Genomic DNA, 22196 nt, shown 5'->3' on the forward strand with positions numbered 1-22196 from the left:
CGCTGCTGGCGGGAGAAAGGGATCTGTGTTTGGCCCTTTTAATACACGTATTTCAGGATGCTCTGTGCACATCCACACTGGGGCCACCGGGAAGAGGCCAGGCGTCCTTCTTTGTTGCTGTTATTTTTATTCTAAGCCACATTTTCTGAGCCTTGATCATGAATGCAGTTATGCTTTCCAGGTCTGTGCTCCTGGTAAGTAGGAAGTGAGTTCTGAAATGCACTTCCATTCCTAGGTAAGACAGATGCATAACCTCTCTCTCCCTCTTTTGTCTTGCAATCTTTATCCTCAAACATTTTATAGCCTTTGATACACTTGCTAACACTGTATTTGTACAGTCTCTTGCATTGGCACCTTTATACCAGCACCCTGACTTTCTTAAAATCTACTTTTCTAACTCCCTATTAACTTCTCTTCTTCAAAACTTCTCAGAATTCAATTCTGATTCTTTGTGGGACATTGTTTTTCTTCACCCTACGACAGCCCCTGTCTCCAATATTATAGAGGTCTAATACTTCCTTTTTTGGGGGACACTTATGATGCCAGAAGCTTCATTCTGAGCTCAGTGTAATTACTCACGTTTGCCTCACCATGTGAATGAACAATGACAATTTTGAAAGAAAGACTGTCTTTTGCTCTTTGCCAAACTTAAAGAGCTTGTAAAATAATAGAAAGTCAGTAAATAAAAGCTGACTCACTTAGAACTACCTTACTTCCCAGTACCTAGCTCTGCCTAATACTACCTAGTACTTAAAGAACTCATTCTGTCTCCGTTCACTTATAGAGCTTGATTGTATTATAGAAATGATATCAACCTTATCTTATGTTTTGCTTGTCAGTGCACTATTGCAATACTGACTCCCTCAACAGACAAGCCATACCTATATCAAACATCTCGGCTTTATATCTGCCTTCCCTCAACTTTGTATTTCCTGAGCTGTCATCTTGAATGTCATGGACCTAGTGATTTCCAAGAGATTCTTGTATCTCATTTCAGAGATTCCTTTAATGCGGGCCTCTGAACCTTATATATAGTATCTGTGGGTCTGTTTTGTAAGAGATGATATCAATTATTACCTATTGTTGCACTGACTTATAAATAGGTTAATAGAAGATTTAAATGCCTTGATGCTGTGAGTTTGATGTTATTTCATTAGCTGCATGGTGTCTTCTGAACTTGCATAGAGTAGTTACTTTTTTAAAAGCACATGCTAACAATTCAGGAATGCCTCCACAGTATTTGAAAGGTAGTCAAAGGCTAATTCAATGATGATAGTTCCCTAGGTTTTTTGCTTCATTTAGTAAAAATATAAAGGCAGGATATTAATACAACATTATTAAAATAACTTCTGCCCTTTATCACTATTTTGTAACAAAAGATATTTTAACAGCAAAAAAAGTAGGAGAAAGGAAACAAGAAAGCCATTCAGAGTAACACTCCCCAGGTGGTGTCCTCCTTGACACAGCATTGAAGTAATCTTGGTTTAAATGTTTCCCCAAATCTCACTTTGAGATCTTTTCACTACTTTACTTTTCCTTTAGTGGCAACATTAATGTTGGCCCATCTGCGAGACACCCTGAGTATTCGCTGCTGGCAGGAGAAAGGGATCTGTGCTTGGCCCTTTTAACACACGTATTTCAGGATGCTCTGTGCACATCCACACTGGGGTCACTGGGAAGAGGCCAGGCACCCTTCTTTGTTGCTGTTATTTTCATTCTAAGCCACATTTAGGCTTAGATGATGGTTAGAACTTGGTTAGATTTACCTTTCTCATCTTGCCATGTATGATAGAATTTTATCATATACCAGATGTAGTATCTAACCTTTGACAACTACTGCTCTAGAAAAATGGAGGTAGATTGATGTTTATTTTAACAACAAAAAACCCACATTGTTAAAGGCCGACAGTTACTCTAGTGTTCCTCTAATATGCAGTGTATTATATTGTCCAGGATAGCCTGTATACCCATTTCACTCCTCTTACTGTGTGATCCTGTCATTTTTAATGTAGAAACATAGTCTCTAAGCTCTCTTGAATCTGGGGAGCCCATGACTATAGTTGAAAGTGATCCTGTTTCATTTCCAAGGCTAGGTCATAAGAGACGTGGCTTCTGCCTCAGTTTCTTAAGATACCACCTTAGACACCAGCCTGTGAGGAGGCCAACAAAGAAAGGAACTATGGCTCAAGCCTGCAGCTCTGACTTCACGCCATCTGTCTAACCATTGCTGCCAGCCTGCCTGACTATGAGTGAGTCATCATGGAAATGGATTCTCCAATCAAGCTACTATTTGATGTTATATGGAGTGGAGGCAACTTTCTCTGCTGAGTTCTACCAGAATCATGGACTTCTGAGATAAATAAATGTTTTGTTTTAAGCTACCCAGTTTTGTATTTATTGGTTTCACAGTAAAATACAACATGTAAACATAACACAGTGAAATATACACGTGTCAGGTGTATGACAAAGAACTGTCAGGTGTCATGACAAAGCCCAGAATACATGGCTTTGGTTCTGAAACTGGAGGGTGGGTTGATGCTGCAAAGGTCTAGTGGGGAGCATGAGTGACAACCCCCAGGCCTGAAGTACTGCCCAACAAGAAGCCTTCAGAGCCTCTATGAGGCTACCAGAGGGAGTCTATAAGAAGGAGGGAAATGTCCCTGTAAGCTAGAGAAAAGGGCTCTTGTTATGAGGCTACAGGAAGTTTTTAAAATGATGTTGTGTAATGAACACAAAGGTTCAGTGAATATGTCTCAACTTAGCCCCAGAGCCACCTCACCATTTCTAACATGGAAGGGTCCGAGCTAAAGAAAGGAACACACCTGCTTTCAAGTTAAACTAGAACTATAAATGTGGCAGTAGCTATTGGGTTTGAAATTGAAGTTGCTCTTCACTTCCCAGTCTTTGTAGGTGACAAAAGTTATTAAACCAAGAAATGACTTCTGGGAAAAGATAAAATCCAGGGTAGAACTATAGGGCATCTGTTAAGAAACAACTACTCTATGGAAAAAAACAAAACAAACAAATAAACAAAAAACAATGGAATCTTGAAATTCGAAGGCAAGTGGATGGAACTTGAAAAAACCATCCTGAATGAGGTAATGGAGTCACAAAAAGAGGAACATGGTATGTACTTGCTCATATATGGATTTTAGACATAGAGCCAAGGACCACCAGCCTATAATTCACACCACCAGAGGAACTAGGATACAAGGAGGATTCTTTTTTCTCTTTTTTTCCTAATTTAAATTTTTATTTATTTATTTTACATGTCGATCCCAGTTCCTTCTCCTTCCCTCCCTCCCTCTTACCCTCTCTGTCCCCTCACATGCATCTTCACCACCCTCGCCTCCCATCTCCCCACCCCAATTCCACATGTAGGGCAATGCCATCCAGGTGGGGTCATGTAAATCTGTCAAGTCATTTGAAGTAGGGATTAGGACTTCTCTCCTGTCTCTAGGTTAAGGCAGTATCCCTCCATGGGGGATATGTCCACAAGGTTCTTTTGTGCAGCAGGAATATATCCTGGTTCCACTGTCTGAGGTCCCTTAGACTGCTCAGTACTTCTGGCTGAGACCCATATTCAGGGGGGCCTGAGTCAGTCCCGTGCTGTATTCCCAGCTATCAGTCTAGTGGCCCGTTAGCTCCTTCTTTACAAGGAGGATTCTAAGAGATTCATATAAGGTTCGTCACAGAAGGGGGAAGGGGAGTGGGGGGCAGTGAGTGGAGAGAAGGGGAGGAGGGGAAAGCATGTGGGACTAGGAAGATTGAGTCAGGGGAGGAATAGGAGAGAGAAGAGAGGCGAGAGAGAGAATAAACGATAGAAAGAGAGAATAAAAGAGAGAGAGAGAATAAAAGAGAGAGAAAATAAAGAGGGAGCCATTATAGGTTTGAAGAGAAAACTGAACCTAGAGAAATGTTCAGAGACCTACAAAGATGACCCCATCTAACAATTTGAGCAACAGTGGAAAGGCTACCATAAATGCCCTCCCCTGGTGATGAGATCGATGACTAACTTATCCACCATCATAGAGTCCTTGTCTAGTAACTGATGGAAGCAGAAGCAAACACCCACAACTAAACACTGAGTCGAACTGGAATCCAGATGCAGAGAGGGAGGACAAGAACAGGCTACAGAAACCCACAGAGACAGCTGACCTGAACAAGGAGCTAATGGGGCCCCAGACTGATAGCTGGGAATCCAGCTTTGGACTGACTCAGACCCCCTGAACATGGGTCTCAGTTAGAAGGCCTGGGCAATCTAAGGGACCTCGGACAGTGGAACCAGGATGTATTCCTGGTGCACAAAAGGACTTTGGGGGCACATCCCCCATGGAGGGATACTCCCTTAACCTAGAGACAGGAGAGAAGGCCTAGTCCCTATTCCAAATGACTTGACAGATTTAGATGACCCCTCCTGGAGGGCATCATCCTACATGGGTGGGGAGTGGGGAGGGATAGGAGGGGAGGGTGGTCGGGGGACATGAGAGGGTGGAGAGAGGGGAAGAGGGAGGGAGATGGAACTGGGATCAATATGTAAAATAAAAATAAAAAAATGCAAAAGAAAGAAAGAAAGAGAGGAAGAAATCAGAAACACCTAGGATGACATCTCAGTGTTCTCAGGCAATTGGACTTTTTTTTTCATGTGGCCAGGAAGATGGTTCCAGGTGTTCTAGGATGGCATCATAGGTACACCCACAGCTATCACCCTTTCTCAGTGGTGGCATGTGTCAGCACAAGGAACTGTTTGGCCGACTTTTCTGCAGTCCCATGTCCACCCTTGACCAAATCAACTTATTGGGAGATGGAAAATTATGAATGACTCACCTGCATTGCTGGCCCGTCCCAGTCATATAGCATAGTCTGTCATCAGAAGATAGGATGGGGCAAGGCCCACTTCAGCCTCCAAGCTCTCCAAGGCTGTCAACACCTACTTCTTGCTGGCTTTGCTGAAAACTGTGCAATATAAATTTTATTTATTTCTTATTTTGAGACAGGGTTTCTTGATGTGTCTCTGACTGTCCTGGAACTTGCTCTGTAGATCAGGCTGGCCTCAACTCGGAGATCTGCTTGGCTTCTCCTTCCTGAGTGCAAAATATAAACTTATGGCGTTTAAAAAGGCTCTCTATCAGGGAGGTCGTAACAAAGAATAGTTTTTCATCTCTGCAGTTTAGTTAGAGGCCGTCTCTGGCTTTCAATACCATGGCTAAGCCAGAGCTGAATATACATTTTTGTACACGTTTCCTGAGGGTTGTGGATTTGGAGAACCTGAATCTTGAAACTTAAAACTACAAGAGCTGTAGTCACAAGGTTTGGGGGAACCAAGAGAGCTTGAGGGGACAAGGTTGAAACTAGAGCTAAAGAGAGCAGGGGAAGGCATTTTTTAGAATGACCTGAGGCAGCGCAGCTGAGAGCCAAGGGAAAAAAAGTGCAAGCGAGAGAAGGCACAGTGAGGTGGGCACTGGGCAAGGACGAGGGAGGCAGCATAGGGAAGGTTCTCAGGCATTTTCCTTCCCGAGGCTTAAGAAAACCACGCATCTACACAAATAAGAAAGCTGCAGAGTATTTTAGGGTGACATGGATGTATTGGTCATAATTCAGGATTAGATATAGAACTTTTGACTGAAATTCAGGCTCTAGGAATTGAGACATCCTTCAGGGCTTCTGTAACACAGAAGTGACACAGAAGATAGATCCAGTCAGCTTCCTGCTGTGATGTTCTCCCTGCTGCTCGCTCTATGGAGAGCACATGCAGCAACCTTGATTAGTAAGGAACAGCAAGAATAGAATTCCCTACATACAACATAACTAACTCCTCCAGGGCAGCAAACTGCAAATTGATGATTAGTGTTCACTGGAGAAATTTGAAGTGCATTTGTGTCTAGTAATTTACATTGGAGCCCCCAAATCACATGCTAGGCATCGAGAATTTGTTGATGAATATGTCCTGAGGAGAGTGGGTGACATCGTACCTTCAAGCAAAGAACTAAAATTCAGTGATGAATGGAATGGAGGCAAATGAGAATGTTAAATATTGAAACATTAAATATTGAAGAAGAAAAGGAAAATGGTAAATAAGAACGAACGAGGAGGTCTACGTAGGAACCAGAAGGGTGATGGGTGGGTAAGCTGGATACAACCTGAAAGCAGGAGTGGAGAGTAGGGATGGGGGAGGATAAGTGAGACGCACAAGTGTGAGCGAAGTGTAATATATGTGATTAAGATGTTACTCATGAAACCCATTATTTTGAATGTTAGCTAAAAGTTAATTTTAGAAATGAGTAAGAGAGAAGGCAGTGCAGTGTTGAAGGGGGTCAGGGCTGAACTGGAGAGAATTGGCATGAAAAAGACATCATGTATGTTTTTAAAACCTTAGAGGTTCTGTCTATGTATCTGTCTTTGACCCTTTCATCTGTTATGCCAGGCAAAGGAAATCAGTTAAAAACAGTTGTAGATGTAGACTACAGTGTGGCCATTAAATGCATGCTCCTCTGCAACTCAATAACTCCTTTTGGATTGGAGGTGGGAATAATGGGTGCAGCCAATCAGAACAAAAGCAGGTTGGCAAGAAACCAATGGGACGTCAGCATGGAAACAGCTTTGGCTTTGGTATCAGTTGGTGGACTGACCCTGGCAAACAGATGCTGAGCTGAGCACAAACGAGCCCCTTCTTTGGGATTTTTGAAAGGCTGCAGTTTGATGTCAACTCTGAGCCATCTTAGGCTTGGAAGAACACTTTTCTGGGGAAGAGCTCCGTTTTAAGGTCAGTAACAATGGGGATAAGGGCTTGGAGACGAAGAGCTGCTTGAGGGCTAGGGAGTAACTTGAAGCTGTAATGGCCACCTCTTTCTTTACATTAAAATCCTTGTGACTGATAGCAAGTGAGTATAAAACAGGGCAAAAGATGAAGTCTGTTCCTGAGGTGACTTCAGAAACTCCCAGGAGTTCTTAGGGTAAGGCTAGCTATAAGGAAAAACAGGCGAGCTCAAGTCATTCTCAGGATAGTCACATACATTTATGCAGGTGATGTCTTACATCAGGGCAGCAATTCAGTGGAGGCATCAGGGATGGTATCCAGCCCATTGTTGATATGACAAGCCACCTGCCTGTGGTCAGGCTTCATGGCCCTGAGGAAGAGGTTCCTTTTCTACTTCAGTCAAAGGCTTCACACAATTAAACCTCAACCTCAATTTTTTCAGTTTAAAAAAAAAAAAAAAACATTGTTTACCCCTGTCCTCACTCCTTACTTTAACTGATGTGATGCAACTTCTTTTGCTTCTTGTTTGCTGAGAGAGGAACAGGAAGTTTTGAAGCTGAAATAGTCAAGTGGAATTCCAGAGTGATCTGTACTCATGGAGAGTGAGGAGCATGGCGTTTGTCTTTGCTCCTTCCCTCTCAAAGAGTTCACTCCATCAGGTGTTTATGGTGAGCCTGTCTTGTGCTGTGAACCATGTTCACAGCCTTAATGAAAGTCAAAAACTCAGTCTTGGCCTTTGAGAGACTCACTGCTCCAAGCAAGCACATGGTCAGTCAGATCGCCACAAAAACTGTGCAGTCATGGTCCACTCCTTCCCATGTGTAGGTAGCACTGGGACGATGAGACGCAAACACTGCTGCTAGTTCCCTGCATATTCCTGGAGCATGAAGGAGAGTGGGTGCATTAATGTGTTTAGATTTGATTTGCTACCACCTCAGCTAGGTGGAGTGTGGATGGACTGGGTCCTGGTGGACCTCACTCCCAACAATTATTCACCCCCCCCCCATTTTTCAACAGGCTAGTCTGCCTCAGTGTAAATTCTGGAAAAGCAATGTCAAGCAATTTATCTTTCTGGACAGCAAAAGATGACAACAAGCCTGATTTACTCTGTGGGAGGCCAGCTGATTACTTTGTGGTTCAGAAGCATTTCACAATTATTATATGTGCTACTATTGTTTTGGGAGGTAAGTAGCCACATGAGACTCCTCTGTCCTTAGAAACGTTTCTCATTGTAGAAGGAGGTCACAGCTACATTAAAAGAGCAGCCCATGGAACCTCAAGTTGAGAGTGAAGACTGTCAGGCTAGCTTCATTCAATTTCTCAGGAGCGTGTATATCCCTTTATTCAGTAATACTAGCTGGGCATGGCAGGGCGGTAGGGCATTAAAGAGAGTGAGATAATCCTTGACATTATGGAGCTTTCTCATGGAGGAGGTTGGCAAACAAATAATCACAAGGCAGTGTGTTATGTGTTGACATGAAGGCATTGCCAGGGTTTTCTAATAAGGAGTAAGGCGATCCAGATACTGCCCATGTGACCAGGCCTATCCTGATCAAATGTGGGGAGACAGCATGGGAAACAGACAAACAGGACACAGACAAACAATCCAGTTTGCATAGTTGATGCCATTGACTTTGTTTATTATGTCTTTTTAAAAAAGATTTCATTTTATTATATATGTAGGAATGTTTTGCCTGCATACGTGTGTATGTTCCATGTCATGCAGTGCCTACAGAAGCCAGAAGAGTGTGCTAAAGCCCCTAAAACTGTAGTTCCAGCTGTTTGTGAGCTGCCATGGATGTCAGTGCTGGGAACTGAATCTGGGTCCTCTGGAAGATCAGCAAATGTTCGTAACCACTGAGCAATCCCTCCAGCCCCTATTTTGGCCTTTGATGGGATTTTCTTTACCTCACCCACTTTTCCTGCCTAGAAGAAAATTAGGGAGGGCTTTGTAAACAAAGACATCCTAAACATTGATTAAGAATTCAGCAGGTGTAGTGAATAGCATTCATAGAGATAAAGTAGCCTACTCAATAACACAGATGCCTTACTCTAAAGTTAATTCCTGTGATGAAAGTTCCTAGGTCTCTGTAAAAGAGTATTTACATAGGAAAAATACCATCTGCTCCAAAACCTTTTCTGGAGTCAGGAAGATCATCTAGGACCACTAATAAAACAAATATGTGCAGAGAGCATCTTCATTTTAGCATTTATCAGGGAGTGAAATTGCTCTGTCTAAAGTTTTTTAAATATAGTCACCAAGGAGTTTCGTTCCTTTTGGTACCCACAATGATCTGATGATGGTGAGCTTTGATGACTCTAGATACACACTGAGGATGTAAAGGTAAGTGGCCAGCAGCAAAGGGCATTGCAGAAACAGTGAGAATACCATCTCTTTTCCTGGGTTTAAGCATAAGAAAATATTCAACAATTATTTACTGATTTGGTTCAACCTCAAGCTGGGAGGCAGCATGCAAGAACCTGGGCTGCCAGTGGGTTTTGCTTTATGCACAAACACACAGGATTATGGTCTATTTTGTGTCTCCATGGGAAAGAGATGAATAGTCTTGGACAGAACAGACTTAAAGGCAGCCGAGTGCCTCTCATGATTGTTCTGTGAAGGAGGTGTTTCTTATGACACAGTTTCACATATTTCTGTCTTCCAGGAAAATTATGGAGTATATGTTATTTTAGCACAGAATAAATGGTTATTAACATAAAATGAAGTATATGGATATTAAGTTTGACCTTTTCATTAATTTTCACCATCAAATGAATCAGTAAGATGCCTACAGAGAGGCCCTAACATGTTCCTGGGTCAGCAAGTGTGAGGTCTGTGAAACCTCAGTATTTTCCATATTATCCTGTGAGGGATGCCTAATTATAGTATCTTATACTTAACAAGTGTATTTGTGGGCCATGGAGGTGGTTTCAGGAGGTAAAAGCACTTGCTACACAAGCCTGTATACCTGAGTTTAATCCCCAGAACCCATATGAGGTGGAGGGAGAGAACCAATTCAACAAGGTTGTCCTACACACACACACACACACACACACACACACACACACACAGATGAATGTGAACATAGACATGCATACACACACATAGATAGACAAATTTCCTAAACACAAATAGCATTTGTAATAATCATTAACTATTCATAATCATACTATGACTCACAAGTTGAAAATTAAATAATTAGGCTGACAATTAATCACTATTTTGAAAATATAATCATTTGTCTCTTTCAATAGCATTTATTTTTAATTGACATGTAATATGCTTATATATTTATGGATTATAGTACAACTTGACACAGGCTTATAATGCATCAAATAGGGTAATTGCCATTTTGAAATTATAATTTGTATTTTTATTTTTTAGGGTTTTCAAAGATGGTTTTAAAGAATTCCGAGGTCTTTGTCATGATGATTCTATCTCTGTCAGGATTTGTGACAGGTCAACTGGCTTACCATTTTGTTGAGGTACTGTATACATAATAAATTAGAGTAAATCAAAGGTAAACACCTCACAAAGGCCCATTCCTAATGTGTAAGTTTTTCCTCTTCTGCAGTCCTAGGGGTCAAACCCAGAACCTCATGCATGCCAGGTAGAAGGATCCTATCAATGACCCACACCCCTAACCCTAAGGAATTAAAAAATGTGAACAGGTATTTAAATAATTTCACATTATTATTTTTGCAAAGAAAGACATGTAAGAAATACAGCAGGAGAGTCATAAGCCAGGAAAGCTTCAAATGGAGCAGCAGTTTGGAAGTGAGGACAATTCATCTCATTGGCAGGTTCCTTGTCATCCTTCTCTAAGCCTTACCCTTTCCCCATTGTTACTCCTTCTGAGTTCTTGTTTTTTCCATTGTGGGCACACTGGCTTATTCCCTGATGTTCACTTTAAACATATAGAGACTTGACACAAAAGATAGCATCTCTTTTCTTTTTAAAGATTCATTTATTTTACCTGTATGGGGTGTGTTGCCTGCATGTGTCTAAGTGTGCTGCATGCATGCCTAGCACCCCTGAAACCAGAACAGGATGTCAGATCCCCTGCAACTGGAGTTACAGACAATCTTATCCACTGCGTGGGTGTTGGGAACTTCACCTGGTCCTCAGCAAGAGCAAGTGCTCTTAACTATTAAGCCATCTCTCCAGCCCCTGCAGCACTGTTTTCATGATAAAGCATGGCTGATCTTTTCTCTCAGATTAGATATGAAACATGCATTAAACACAATATAGCCACAAGAAAATGTTCCTTCATTTTTTTTTTATTTCAGCTTATTGATGCCAGGCCTTAACAGCATTACAATGTGCATTAACAAGTTGTCTCCATTCAATATTTTATTTTTTGAGATAGAGCACATCTATCTAGGGCTGCAGAAGCCTGTCAATCTCCCGAAACTCCACCACTTCTACCAGCTAACACTGTTTGAGTGCCCACTGTGTGCCACACTCATTTTGAAGTGCTCCGTACTCAACTCATTCGTCCTTGAGTTGCCTTGTTGATTCTTGCAGGAACTCAATGGCAATAAACTCTCCAGCCACTTCACAAACTGAGGCACCGAGAAATGAGATGAGGTAGTCATTAAATTGGAATGGTCTAGAATAAACATTTAGGAGAAAACATTTACAGACGTCAATGACTGTTATGTTTTCTATTACTTTATGTGTACCCTCTACCATCCATGCCTTATATAACTGATTGTACCATCACCTAAATATATTTCTCTGCTGAGTAACTGGAATATTCTTTTTCAATCCCAAGCAGATCTCCATGAAGCCACAGATATCTGTGTGAGAATATATAATAGACATATTAAAATAAGTATCAAACAGTTTAATAGATACTTTTCTGTAAATTGGATAGTGTTATCTCAGGTAACATCAATGGTAAGGGATATGTATCATTTTTGCAAGTACCAACTAAAGTTCTAATCAATATTGGTGTAAAACTATCAGAGAAGATCAGTTTAAATGGAGGGAAGAGTGGAAAAGGAGGGGCTGGAGAGATGGCTCAGTGGTTAAGAGCTTTTGGTGCTCTTGTAGAGGATCTGGGTTCTGTTCCAGCACACACATGGCAGCTCACAACCCTCTATAACTCCAGTTCTGGGGGATCTGGAGTTATAGCCAAAACATTCATACACATAAAATTAAAACAAACAAACAAACAAAGTATTCCCCCAAAGGAGGAAAGATATTTTGGCTCATGGTTTCAGCTGCATGGCTGTGGTATGTGGGAAGATGAGCATCTTCATCATCCTAACAGAGGATGGGGTAGAGCAGGGCGGTTCATCTCTCAGCAGAAAGAGCTAGAAAGACTGGGGTCAGGACGATATACACACTAGAACGCTACATCTGCAGCACCTGTATTCTAAAAGCCCAAGGATGATGTTAGTTAGCATCATTATGATCCAAGCACCTCTCAAAAGCGCCGCCTGCTGGACCCAGGCCCTCAAAACACGAACCTTTTGCCGGGCTTGGGGAGGGGGGTGGGTGGGTGAGGCGGCTCCAGGGAGGGGCACACTTTTAAACCACCATAAGTAACAGACTGATTTCTCCACGCATTTGTTACTTTAGGTGCACCAAATTGTCTACCCTCTTCTAAAAACACCAAGTTTTTCACTTTATTGTTATTTTTTGCCTTTGATTGTATTTGTGGCTTCTCTGGATGTGGACTTTTACATAGTCAAGAATGTGTTGTGGCAGGTAAGAAAACATTTTAAGGCATTTTAAGTTAGTGCTCTGTAGAAGCACTGATCTCAAAGAGTTGAGGGCCAGGGTGTGTGAGAGAATTAGTGTTCGCTGAGGGACTGCTAGGATCCGAGTAAACAACATCTCAGTTTTGCCCATGTGCAAACAGAAGTCACAGGAGGGTCCGGAAATATTTGCATCTGAGTTCTGGTTTAACTCGGTTTCATCATGATGGTGTTTTCTTTTTATTGCTGGGATTGCAGTTATCATTTCTCCTCTTCCTTGATTACACTCATTGCACAATTTATTTGTGTTTTCAGGGAACATTTTCCCCATTTTGGTTTAACTGTGTTCTTCCTAGCATCTTGAATTAAAATTAATTGAATTGTAACGTTTTAATGGTATTTTGCATATTCAATGCTTATTTTTTCCCTTTTACCTGATCTCATGTTTTGATGTTTATTCAATTTTAATTGTTTTTTTCAGGGGGGAGGGCAGTACATTCATTCTTGTTTTAGTTACATAGCCTTGGCTGTCCTGGAACTAATTATGTAGACCAGGCTGGTCTTGAATTTACAAAGTTCTGCCTTAATGTAGGCATGCCTGCAGGGTGTGAGCAGTGTAGCAGTAAGTAGACATGTGCAAGTAATCTGTGGTGTGTTGATTTAGAGCCTTTTGGGTACATTGCATCCTCAAACTCTGTACAATTTGATGCCAGTTAAAAATAGTAAAGTAATGGCTAGAGATGTAGCTCAGGAGTTGAGAGACTGGCTGCTCTTCTAGAGGACATGGGTTTGGTTCCTAGCACCCACATGGACCCTCACAATCATCTGTAACTTCAGTTCCAAGGCATCTGATACCCTCTTCTGTCCTCCATCATGGGCACTAAGCATGCAGGTAGTGCACATGCTACAGATCACACAGATAGATCACCCATGCACTTCACATCAAAAAAAAAAAGAGCAAACTTAAAAAGAATAGTGAATATGATCAAAACAGATTGTATGGATGCATGAAATACTCAAAGAATAAATAAAATAAAAATATTACATTATTAAAAATAATGAAATAAAAAGTAATATGTAACCTTCAGTGTGAGTAAATGCAGTCTTGTTGTCCTTGGGTACAAGTGACACTGTGTGATGAATTGGTTCACAGGTCTTACTAACGGGAGTGATTAGCTTTGGTACAGCGTTTGTCACCATTGCATATGTGGTTTTGAAATTCCATGAAGATTCATGGGATCTGCAGTGCTGTTTACTCTTCAGCATCACACTGTGCATCATAGACCCTCTCCATTCTGTCAACTCGCTAAAAACAATTGGTAGGTTGGTTCTTTTTTCTCAAGTTGTTGCAGATGTGAGGACTGTATGTATTTTCCTTGTATGGATTGTGTATTCAGCAGAGTAGGGATCAGTGCTTTGTTTTCTCAAGGATAGATGGCTGGCTTGAAGGCAATGTAGATAAGACAGTCCCCAGAGACAAACCCGAGTATCAACCCATAATCAGATTCTGAGTAATCCAGATTTAACCATGTCATTCTGAAAGATTTTAGTTTGCAGAGCAAGGATGTAAGAAGGAAAATAATTATTACAAGTGGAATATAGAAAATCATAAAGAATGAACATTGACATGGGAGGAAAAAAAATCAGGAATTATGAGAACAAGAAAGGTTACTATGGTGATGGGGTTAGTGGTTATATGCTAGACTGATCTTGTTAAATAGGGCTAGTTACAGCCAAGAGAAAGCCAGAGTATGAAAGAAGTTTCTCACAGGTCTTGGCCCACAACAAGGAAATAGGCCCCCAACCCTGGAACAAATGATTCCAGATGAACAGCCCTGTTTGGGTCACTCCAGGCCAACGGACAGTCTGGGGACTTTCCAAGCCATTCTATGGTTTATCCCTTGAAGAAGAACAGGTCACACCTGGGTGATCTCTTAAACATGAGATCATACTTTGTAATCAATCACCTTGTGCCCCATGCATGTATGCTGTTTGCGGCCTTTCTCTATTAAAAGAGAGCCTGAACCCTTTGGGGGCTGTGCAGCTTTTCCCATGATTGCTGACACCCGAGTGCACTCGTTCAATAAGCACCTCTTGCTTGTTGCATCTCCTGGTTTTGGTGTTTGTGTTGCAGGGCTCTCCCACCGGCCCATTAGGAATTAGGGTCCAACAATTCCAAGGTCACACGGAAGCATTCCAGTACTTCACATCCAGATTAAAAACTAGAAAACAGAGTCCCTTAAAACAAAAACTATAGATATACTACCATAGGAATAACAATAATGATGATGATGGTGATAGTACCTCAATTATATATTTTCAATTATTATTGTTTCAAAACCCCAAGGTAAAAAAAATGAGATATGTCCATTCTCTTTAATAATGATGATGATGTTACTTAATATAATCAGTTTGGGTTTTTACACAATGGTTTATATTAAGTGGTTGCATTTATTTATTTATTTATTTTTTTGAGACAGGGTTTTACTATCTAGCTTCGTCTTATCCAAAGCTCACTATGTAAACCAGCCTTGTAAGGGAAAAGGACCAACTAAACAAACACGCCCTGAGCAAAGCCAAAGGAACACACTTTGGCCCTGCAACCAGAACCAAAGAAATAAACCCTAACCCTGAAACCAGTACCAAAGAAACATGCGTTGTCCCTGGAATCAAAGCCAGTAAAAGAAATAGATCCTGGCCCTAAAATTAGAGCCAAAAGGCTAAGAAGGACCAATGAAGGAAATACACTTCAGCCCTGAAACCAGAGCCAAATCTGACCATAAACCTGTGCAGAGAACCAAGCAATTCCTGAGCACCAGGTGTAACTAGTCTGAGCTCAATGATTGAAATCTGACCAATCCCACCCTGGAAATCTCCCTGAGGAAGCTCTACTCCCTAAGAGGCCCTATATAACCCCCTGAATCTGTTCAGCTTGTGGCTCTCCAGCTGCCTCCTTCCATCCTGGCAGAGACGGCCCCTCTCTTGGATTCTTCCCTCCCAATAAATCTCTTGAATGAGGTTTGGGTGAGACCCTCTTTCGCCACTTTTGCCAGAGCATTGATGCAGAGACCACCCTAAGCACAGTGGGCAAAATGAAGTTGTTACACTCCACTCTCCCGGGGCACTGGAGCCGAACTGTAACAACTTCAGGGAAACCCTCTCCTGCCAGTACAGAGCTGATACACTGGAGAAGCCTTCCCCTGAAGCAGGGCTGTAAGCTGCTGTGCTTCCTGTGACCTGTGATATTGCTTGGCTCCTGAGTGCCAAGAGTACCTTTCCATCTGAGCTGTACCACTCAGTGTTCTGGCAGAGTCCCTGTCCATCCCATCTGAGCTGTCAAAATGCCTACAAGCCTAGCCTTGAACTCAGAGATTCAACTGCCTCTGCCTCCTGAGTGTGGCCTAACAGTTGCATTTAAAATACATGGATGTATAGGAAAGCAAACTAAAATAATAATAATATAAAATTTTTAAAAAGTAAAGGAAGGAAACAGAGCAAGCCAGGAGGATCAACCAGAAAGCAACACTCCTCCATGGCCCCTGACTCAGTTCCTGCTTCTAGGTTTCTGCTTGAGTCCCTGCCTTAAATTCCTTCTGTGATGGACTGTGACATGGAAGTGTGAGCCAACTGAACTCTCTCCTCCCCAAGTTGCTTGTGGTTGTGGTGTTTATCACAGCAATGGAAACCAGACCAGGGCAGTGGCTTTAAATCAGTGTGTGTTTACAGAAGACAAACCTGAAGATCAGGCTTTCTCCTTTTCTGTTTTTAAAAGATGGTCTAGAAACCAAGCCCTGCATATGCTGGGCAAGAACTCTACCCCTTGGCTATATCCCCAGCCCGGATGTGGTCCTTTTTAGATCTAGGGAGCTGGTTTATTGGTATACCACTGGACATGGGAGATACAGGGGGCCTCAATTGAAACTTCTAGAGAGGCAAACCACAGGGTTAGTGGAGAAAAGAACACTCTGCAAAGAAAGGGCCAATGAACTCGAAGATACAGCAGTTGGAACAATCTAGAAAGAATGAGAGAAATAGATTGGGAAAAACTGAGCTTTGATAAAGCTGTGGGACAAACACAGGGCAGCCAGCATATGAATTCCCAAAGGTGGCAGATAGAGAAGGGATCTATGAATGAATGATGAATTAAAAAAACCTCTTAATTTGGCAAAGACTTAAAGTTTCAAATACCTTCAAAAAATTTCACAAGTCTGAGAAAAACAAAACCATGCCACAGGAAATCAAAAGGAAATCCTTGAAAAATCAATGATCCAGAAAAAACCCTCAAGAGCAGCCAGAGGAAATAGTAAAGATGTTTATCATACGGTAACAATTAGAGGTTCTGAGAAACCTCTTCAGAAACATGAAGAAGCAACCCAAAAGCAACATTTTCTTTTTTAGAGCATTAGAAGGAAAGGACTTGTCAGGTTAGATTTCTACACTCCGTATCTTGAAGTGAAGGTGAAGTACAGGCTTTCTCAAACACGGATTTCTCATTCACTGACTTGTACCGTATCAAATGTTAAAAGAAGCTTCCAGGCAGAAAGAGTTCATATCAGATGGAAGTTTGGATGTGGAATTTACTCTACTCAAACCTATGGCAATTACTAACCTATTTTTGTTGCATGGGGGGTTTGTCTGCTCTGGACATAACTTGAATCGAACCATACAATGTAATATTTTTCTTTACTCAAAATTTGTTTCAAGACCCTCAGAGCTTGTATGAAATTACAGATAGTATGGAGTCTTGGATACACTGTTTTGTCTTACAGATTCACCTCTATGAGAAAACTTACTTTATAAATTAGCCTCATTAAGAAGGTAACAATACCTAATAACTAACCAGAAAATTAAAACAATATATTGTCATTAGCTATTTTAAAACTCATGAATTGTTTATTTCTGAAATTTTTCATTTTCTTTTTTTAATTTATTTTTCTTATTTTACATATCCCAGTTCCCTCTCCCTCCCTCCTTCTCTCCTACCCTTCCATGACCCCTCCTTTTCCATCCCCCCTTCCCACATGTAGAGTGATGCCTTCCAGGAGGGGTCATCTAAATCTGTCAAGTCATTTGGAGTAGGGACTAGGCCCTGCCTCCTGCCTCTAGGGAAAATTTTCATTTTCTATTTTGGGACCACAGTTGGCCACTGTAATGATGGAGAGTAGGATGATAGCCATGCCAGGCCAGTGTACATGACTTTTGTGTCTGGCACTTTCACTTATAAGGTTCTCAAGGTTCATTGTGCTGTAATTGGATCAGCATTCCTTTCTGTGGAGGGATAATGCCCTGCTAGAGGAATTTATTCATTAGCTGACCAACACCAAACTGTTGTGAATAATGCTGAACATGCATATACAAACATCCATGTATGCACAATTGCTAGATTATATTTTATACTTCCCTCCTTCCCTCCCTCCCTTCCTTCATTTCCTTTCCTTTTGAGACAGGGTTTCTCTTTGTAGTTCTGCCTGTTCTGGAACTCACCTACTATGTAGACCAAGCTGGCCTCAAGCTCAACAGAGGTCCTCCTGCCTCTGCCTCCCCAGTTCTGATATTAAAGGTGTGTGCCACAACACCTGGCTAGTTTGCACTTTCCTAAAAATGAGCTTCTTCTGGGCTCTGATGTTTATTTAAGCTAAATGTGGTATCCCAAAATCTGTCTCATCCAGAAGCTAAAAATCTTTCAGGCAAGGAGGGTAGAAGCCTCAGCAGATAAAAACACTTGTCACTGAAGCATGAGGACAGTGGTTGTGATCATTCAGCACCCACTTCAAAGCCAGGTAGATGCAGTGGTTTACCTGTAATCCCAATGTGAGGAGAACAGAGACAAAGTATCCCTAGAGCAAGCCAGCAAGCCAGACTAGCTGGAAGAGAGAGCTCTGGGATCAATGAGAGGCTTTGCCTTAATGTGTGAGGGGACAGGATTGAGGAAGATAGGCCCCTCATACATGTGTCATGTGCACAGGTGTGAATACATATAGGTAACCAGATACATGTATATGCAAACATAAAGTAAAAGGAGAGGAATAAATATTGAGTCAGTGGGTATCTAAAGGTTGGCTTTAATTGCCAACTTGTCACAACCTAGAGTCAACCCAGAAGAGAGTTATCAGTGTGGGATTGTCTAATAAATTTAGCCTGTAGACGTGTGTGTGTGTGTGTGTGTGTGTGTGTGTGTGTGTGTGTATAGGCTGTCTTGATTATGAATTAACTGTTACGGCAAAAACCAGCCAGATGTGGGTGGTACCCTTCCCTAGGCAGGGCATCTTGGACTGTATAAGTACAGAGAGGTGCCTGAGTACAAGTTAGTATGCATGCATCCATTTCCATAGCTTGTGTGATGTGACTGGATGCTCTAAATTCCCGAAGTCTTGACTTCCCTGTCATGATATAACTTAGTACTGTGAACTAAAATAAACCCTTTGTCTTGTAAGTTGCTTTTTTTTCCCCCCCACAGCAACAAAAGAAAACTAGGACAGGGCAATACAGGGGGTGCTCCTGTTACATTCCTTCACATCTGAAAAAGTCAGAAGGCTTAGTACAAAACTTAAAAAGTGTTGTCTGTGATTGTTTCACAGATTCACGCCAGTCATGATTGCCTTCGTGCTGTTTTTTTTCTTTTTCTAACCTGTTCTAGCTTGTCTCTGTTTTCTATGCAAGAACACCACCTCAAACTATACTTTGTTTCCATTCCCAGGCATTTCTAAGATGTACACTGATATTATCAGAGGAGAGTCACTGATCATTTGTAGTTTCACATGCATTTTCTTTGGAATCTTTCGGGGCCATACAACTAATGTTTCCATGTTCAGGGGTAAGATCATTGTGTTTTGCCTGTATATTTTTTAAAATCATTCTTACTGAAATGAAAGTGCATTCGTCTTTGTATCTTTCTTTATACATTGCTCTTGGACCAATTAAAATGATGTTAGATAACAATTACTATCTTTGCATTTTATTGATCACTAAAATACAAAGTGTACATTTTATGATTAGTGAAATGCAAACAGGTGTAAATGGGAGATCTGGAGGGGAAAAAGGGAAGGGGAAATGATATTATTTTATAATTTCAAAAGAGAAATAGTTAAAATAATAGTAATAAGACCCTTCATTTCCTCCCCCATAGCATACATGCACATATACCATTACATCATCTGGCTTAGGCTATCTCTTGAGCTAGGATCATTAGGTTTCTCAGCAAGTGGATGTTAAGAGTTGACTTGTCATAGATTTGATGATGAAAAAAGCAGAGTATTCATCTAGTGTTGATAGAACAAGCCTAGAGCGACAATAGCTGGACTTGTGTGGCTAATGCTCACTGGGATGTGGAATGTGTTCCCTTGACAGATTTCTAGGCATACTTACTAGTAGCTAGAGAAGAAAGGGGAAAATCAGATCATAGCACAAAGGGGAAAGTGTCCTCCTGTAATGTATTTGTGATAGCTGCAAAGGGAGGGTGGGAAGCTCTGAAAGCAGAGAGAAATGCTGGTGGGAAAGGAGCCATGGTAATTTGGGCAGACATTCAGACATGCTTTATTAGCATCTACCAATTATGTACAAAATGGGTTTAATTATCACAGTTTCATGTATGTACATGATAAATTTCAATTATATTCACCCTTGTTAGTCTCTCATATCACTCCCATTAATCCTCTTTTCAACTAGCTCCTCTATTTAATGTCTTTTTTTGTGTGTGACCCGAGGTTTCAGGGGGTTGTTGACAGGAGTGTAGGTGGGAGTTTGTTTATATCCCTGGAGAAATCGGTGTTAAGTTGTAGAGAGCCTCGTTTTCGGACTTTTGCCTGTTACTCTCTCTGCTGAAGAACAGGCACCCTGTTCATAAGCCTGAAGAACAAACCCAAGTGCCTTCAGTGAAAAACAAACAAGCCCTATCTCCCCCCCTCCCCCCGTTAAACTCAAGGTTTTCTTTCTTACCTTCTCTCTTTTATTTTTAGAGTTACATGTAATCATTGGGCTCAGCTTTGATATCTTCGGAAGCACAATATGTGGATACTGGTGTACAAGAATCATTCGGATTATACTGACCGACCTTTTTAGTAACACGCTGACTAACGTTGTTCTCTGCTTCTCCCTGGTGTACATGACTTTCTACCTCGGTAAGGCAGACGAATGCATGGCTTGCTGTCCTCCGGGAAAGCGGGTGATGAATCTTGGTTCTGCCCTGTTCCTCACTCCAGATGCTTCTTCACAACAACTTCCGCCTCTTTGCGGCCTCCCTTCTGTTTTGTCACAAGACCTCTCCATCATCTCCAGTTCTCTCCTAGTATCCTCGTCATTGTCAACTCCTTGCACCTTCCTCTTTGCACTCCTACCTCCGGGTACTCTCCTACCCCTTGGCACTCTGTTCTCTGCCGGCCCCTACGAGAACATGGAGTTCCTTTCTGTTCTACCTCTTGAGTAGCTCACCTGTAAAATGGGAAAGCTGGCAGAGAAGCTGCTGAGGTCTTTCCCAGCTCACTTAGTAAGCCGAGCAGTCTGTTGACATGCCGACCTTTTCTTCAGTCCAGAAGGCAGGAAAGGAGAGGGAGATGTCTGGGCGTTTCCGAACAGGAGAAGCTGGGGCGGGGCAACTGCAGGGCCTTCAGTTAGTTCAGTCCTGTAAAATTGGGACTTGAAGTGTTACAGTTCCCATGAGCCATGGTAACTACGACAAACTGCTTTTGCTCTCATCTCGCCCAGTGGAGCAACTTCAGCCGACTAAGATCTCAGATCTCAAGAGTTCTTTACCCGTCCAGTTATGGAAAAGCACTGTTTTCTCTATTGATATATCTCCTCCTAGTGGTTGTTCACTGCCCTGAGCCAGACAAACTGGGAAAAAAAAACATTCTCAGAGGGCTCATATCTTTTTTCTTTTTCTTTCTTTCTTTCGTTTGTTTTTGGTTTTTCAAGACAGGGTTTCCTCTGTGGCTTTGGAGGCTGTCCTGGAATTAGCTCTGTAGAGCAGGCTGGTCTCGAGAGTGCTGAGATTAAAAGCGTGACCGCCCGGAAAGGGTTTCTTTCTTTAAACGTTGTTTCTTTTTTCTTCTGTCACAGTTTTGTGGATGGATGCCTTATCTTCAAAGAAGATTCCATTCCATCTTTCCCTCTCCCTACTAAGATTGTGAGCCTCTGGACCATGAGTGGGGCTCATAGCCAGCTCTTGCTCTTTGTTTTGCCTCTTTTCAGCCCAATTTAGAGTTTGTCAAATGCCTGACAGTAATTTAATACATGATGATTGAATAAACCAATATTCCTTCACAAAGAGTTTTTGAGTAAGAAGATTCAAAGATAGATTTCATCAATCGGTGACCTTGTAGACTAGGTTTCAATATTTAGAGCCCAGTGAATTACGCTTTAGTCGGGGATGGGGGCGTGGTGGTGGTGGGGTGGAGAGGGAAGCAAAAGCTCTAGGAAGCTGAGCTGAGCTGAGATTACCTAACTACTTTCCCCACTAACCCTAGTCTTGGTGGTGATGTAGGGTTGGCAAACTGGGTCAAATCTGCTCTTAGCTAAAAATAGCTTTGTAAAAAGAGCAGAGTAAACAACAACAACAACACGTGGAAATGAAGATCATAAGAAGTTGAAAGCCCACAGTGTTTTGTTGGCTAGTTATTTGCTTGTTTGCATGCTATCTCTGGCTTCTTTTACAGAAAAATAGCTAAGGGAAGTAGCGGTGACAGGTCCCCTATGGCTCATAAAGGCTAATTATTTATTATATGGCCCATTACAG

The 22196-nt window shown here is 41.7% G+C and overlaps 1 protein-coding gene across 1 annotated transcript in view; it reads left to right on the plus strand.

The window, feature by feature from the left end:
- Positions 1-7758: 7758 nt before the first annotated feature.
- Slc9c2 (solute carrier family 9 member C2 (putative)) overlaps positions 7759-22196 on the plus strand; it is a 54381-nt gene continuing 39943 nt past the window's right edge. The window contains exons 1-6 of the mRNA XM_051186089.1: positions 7759-7941; positions 10143-10243; positions 12348-12476; positions 13620-13785; positions 19164-19280; positions 20422-20583. Of these exons, the coding sequence (XP_051042046.1) occupies positions 7809-7941; positions 10143-10243; positions 12348-12476; positions 13620-13785; positions 19164-19280; positions 20422-20583 (808 nt within the window). The 5' untranslated portion in view covers positions 7759-7808. The remainder of the gene's footprint in view (positions 7942-10142; positions 10244-12347; positions 12477-13619; positions 13786-19163; positions 19281-20421; positions 20584-22196) is intronic.

The sequence above is a fragment of the Phodopus roborovskii genome, unplaced genomic scaffold, assembly GCF_943737965.1.
Source record: "Phodopus roborovskii unplaced genomic scaffold, PHOROB, whole genome shotgun sequence".
NCBI lineage: Eukaryota > Metazoa > Chordata > Mammalia > Rodentia > Cricetidae > Phodopus > Phodopus roborovskii.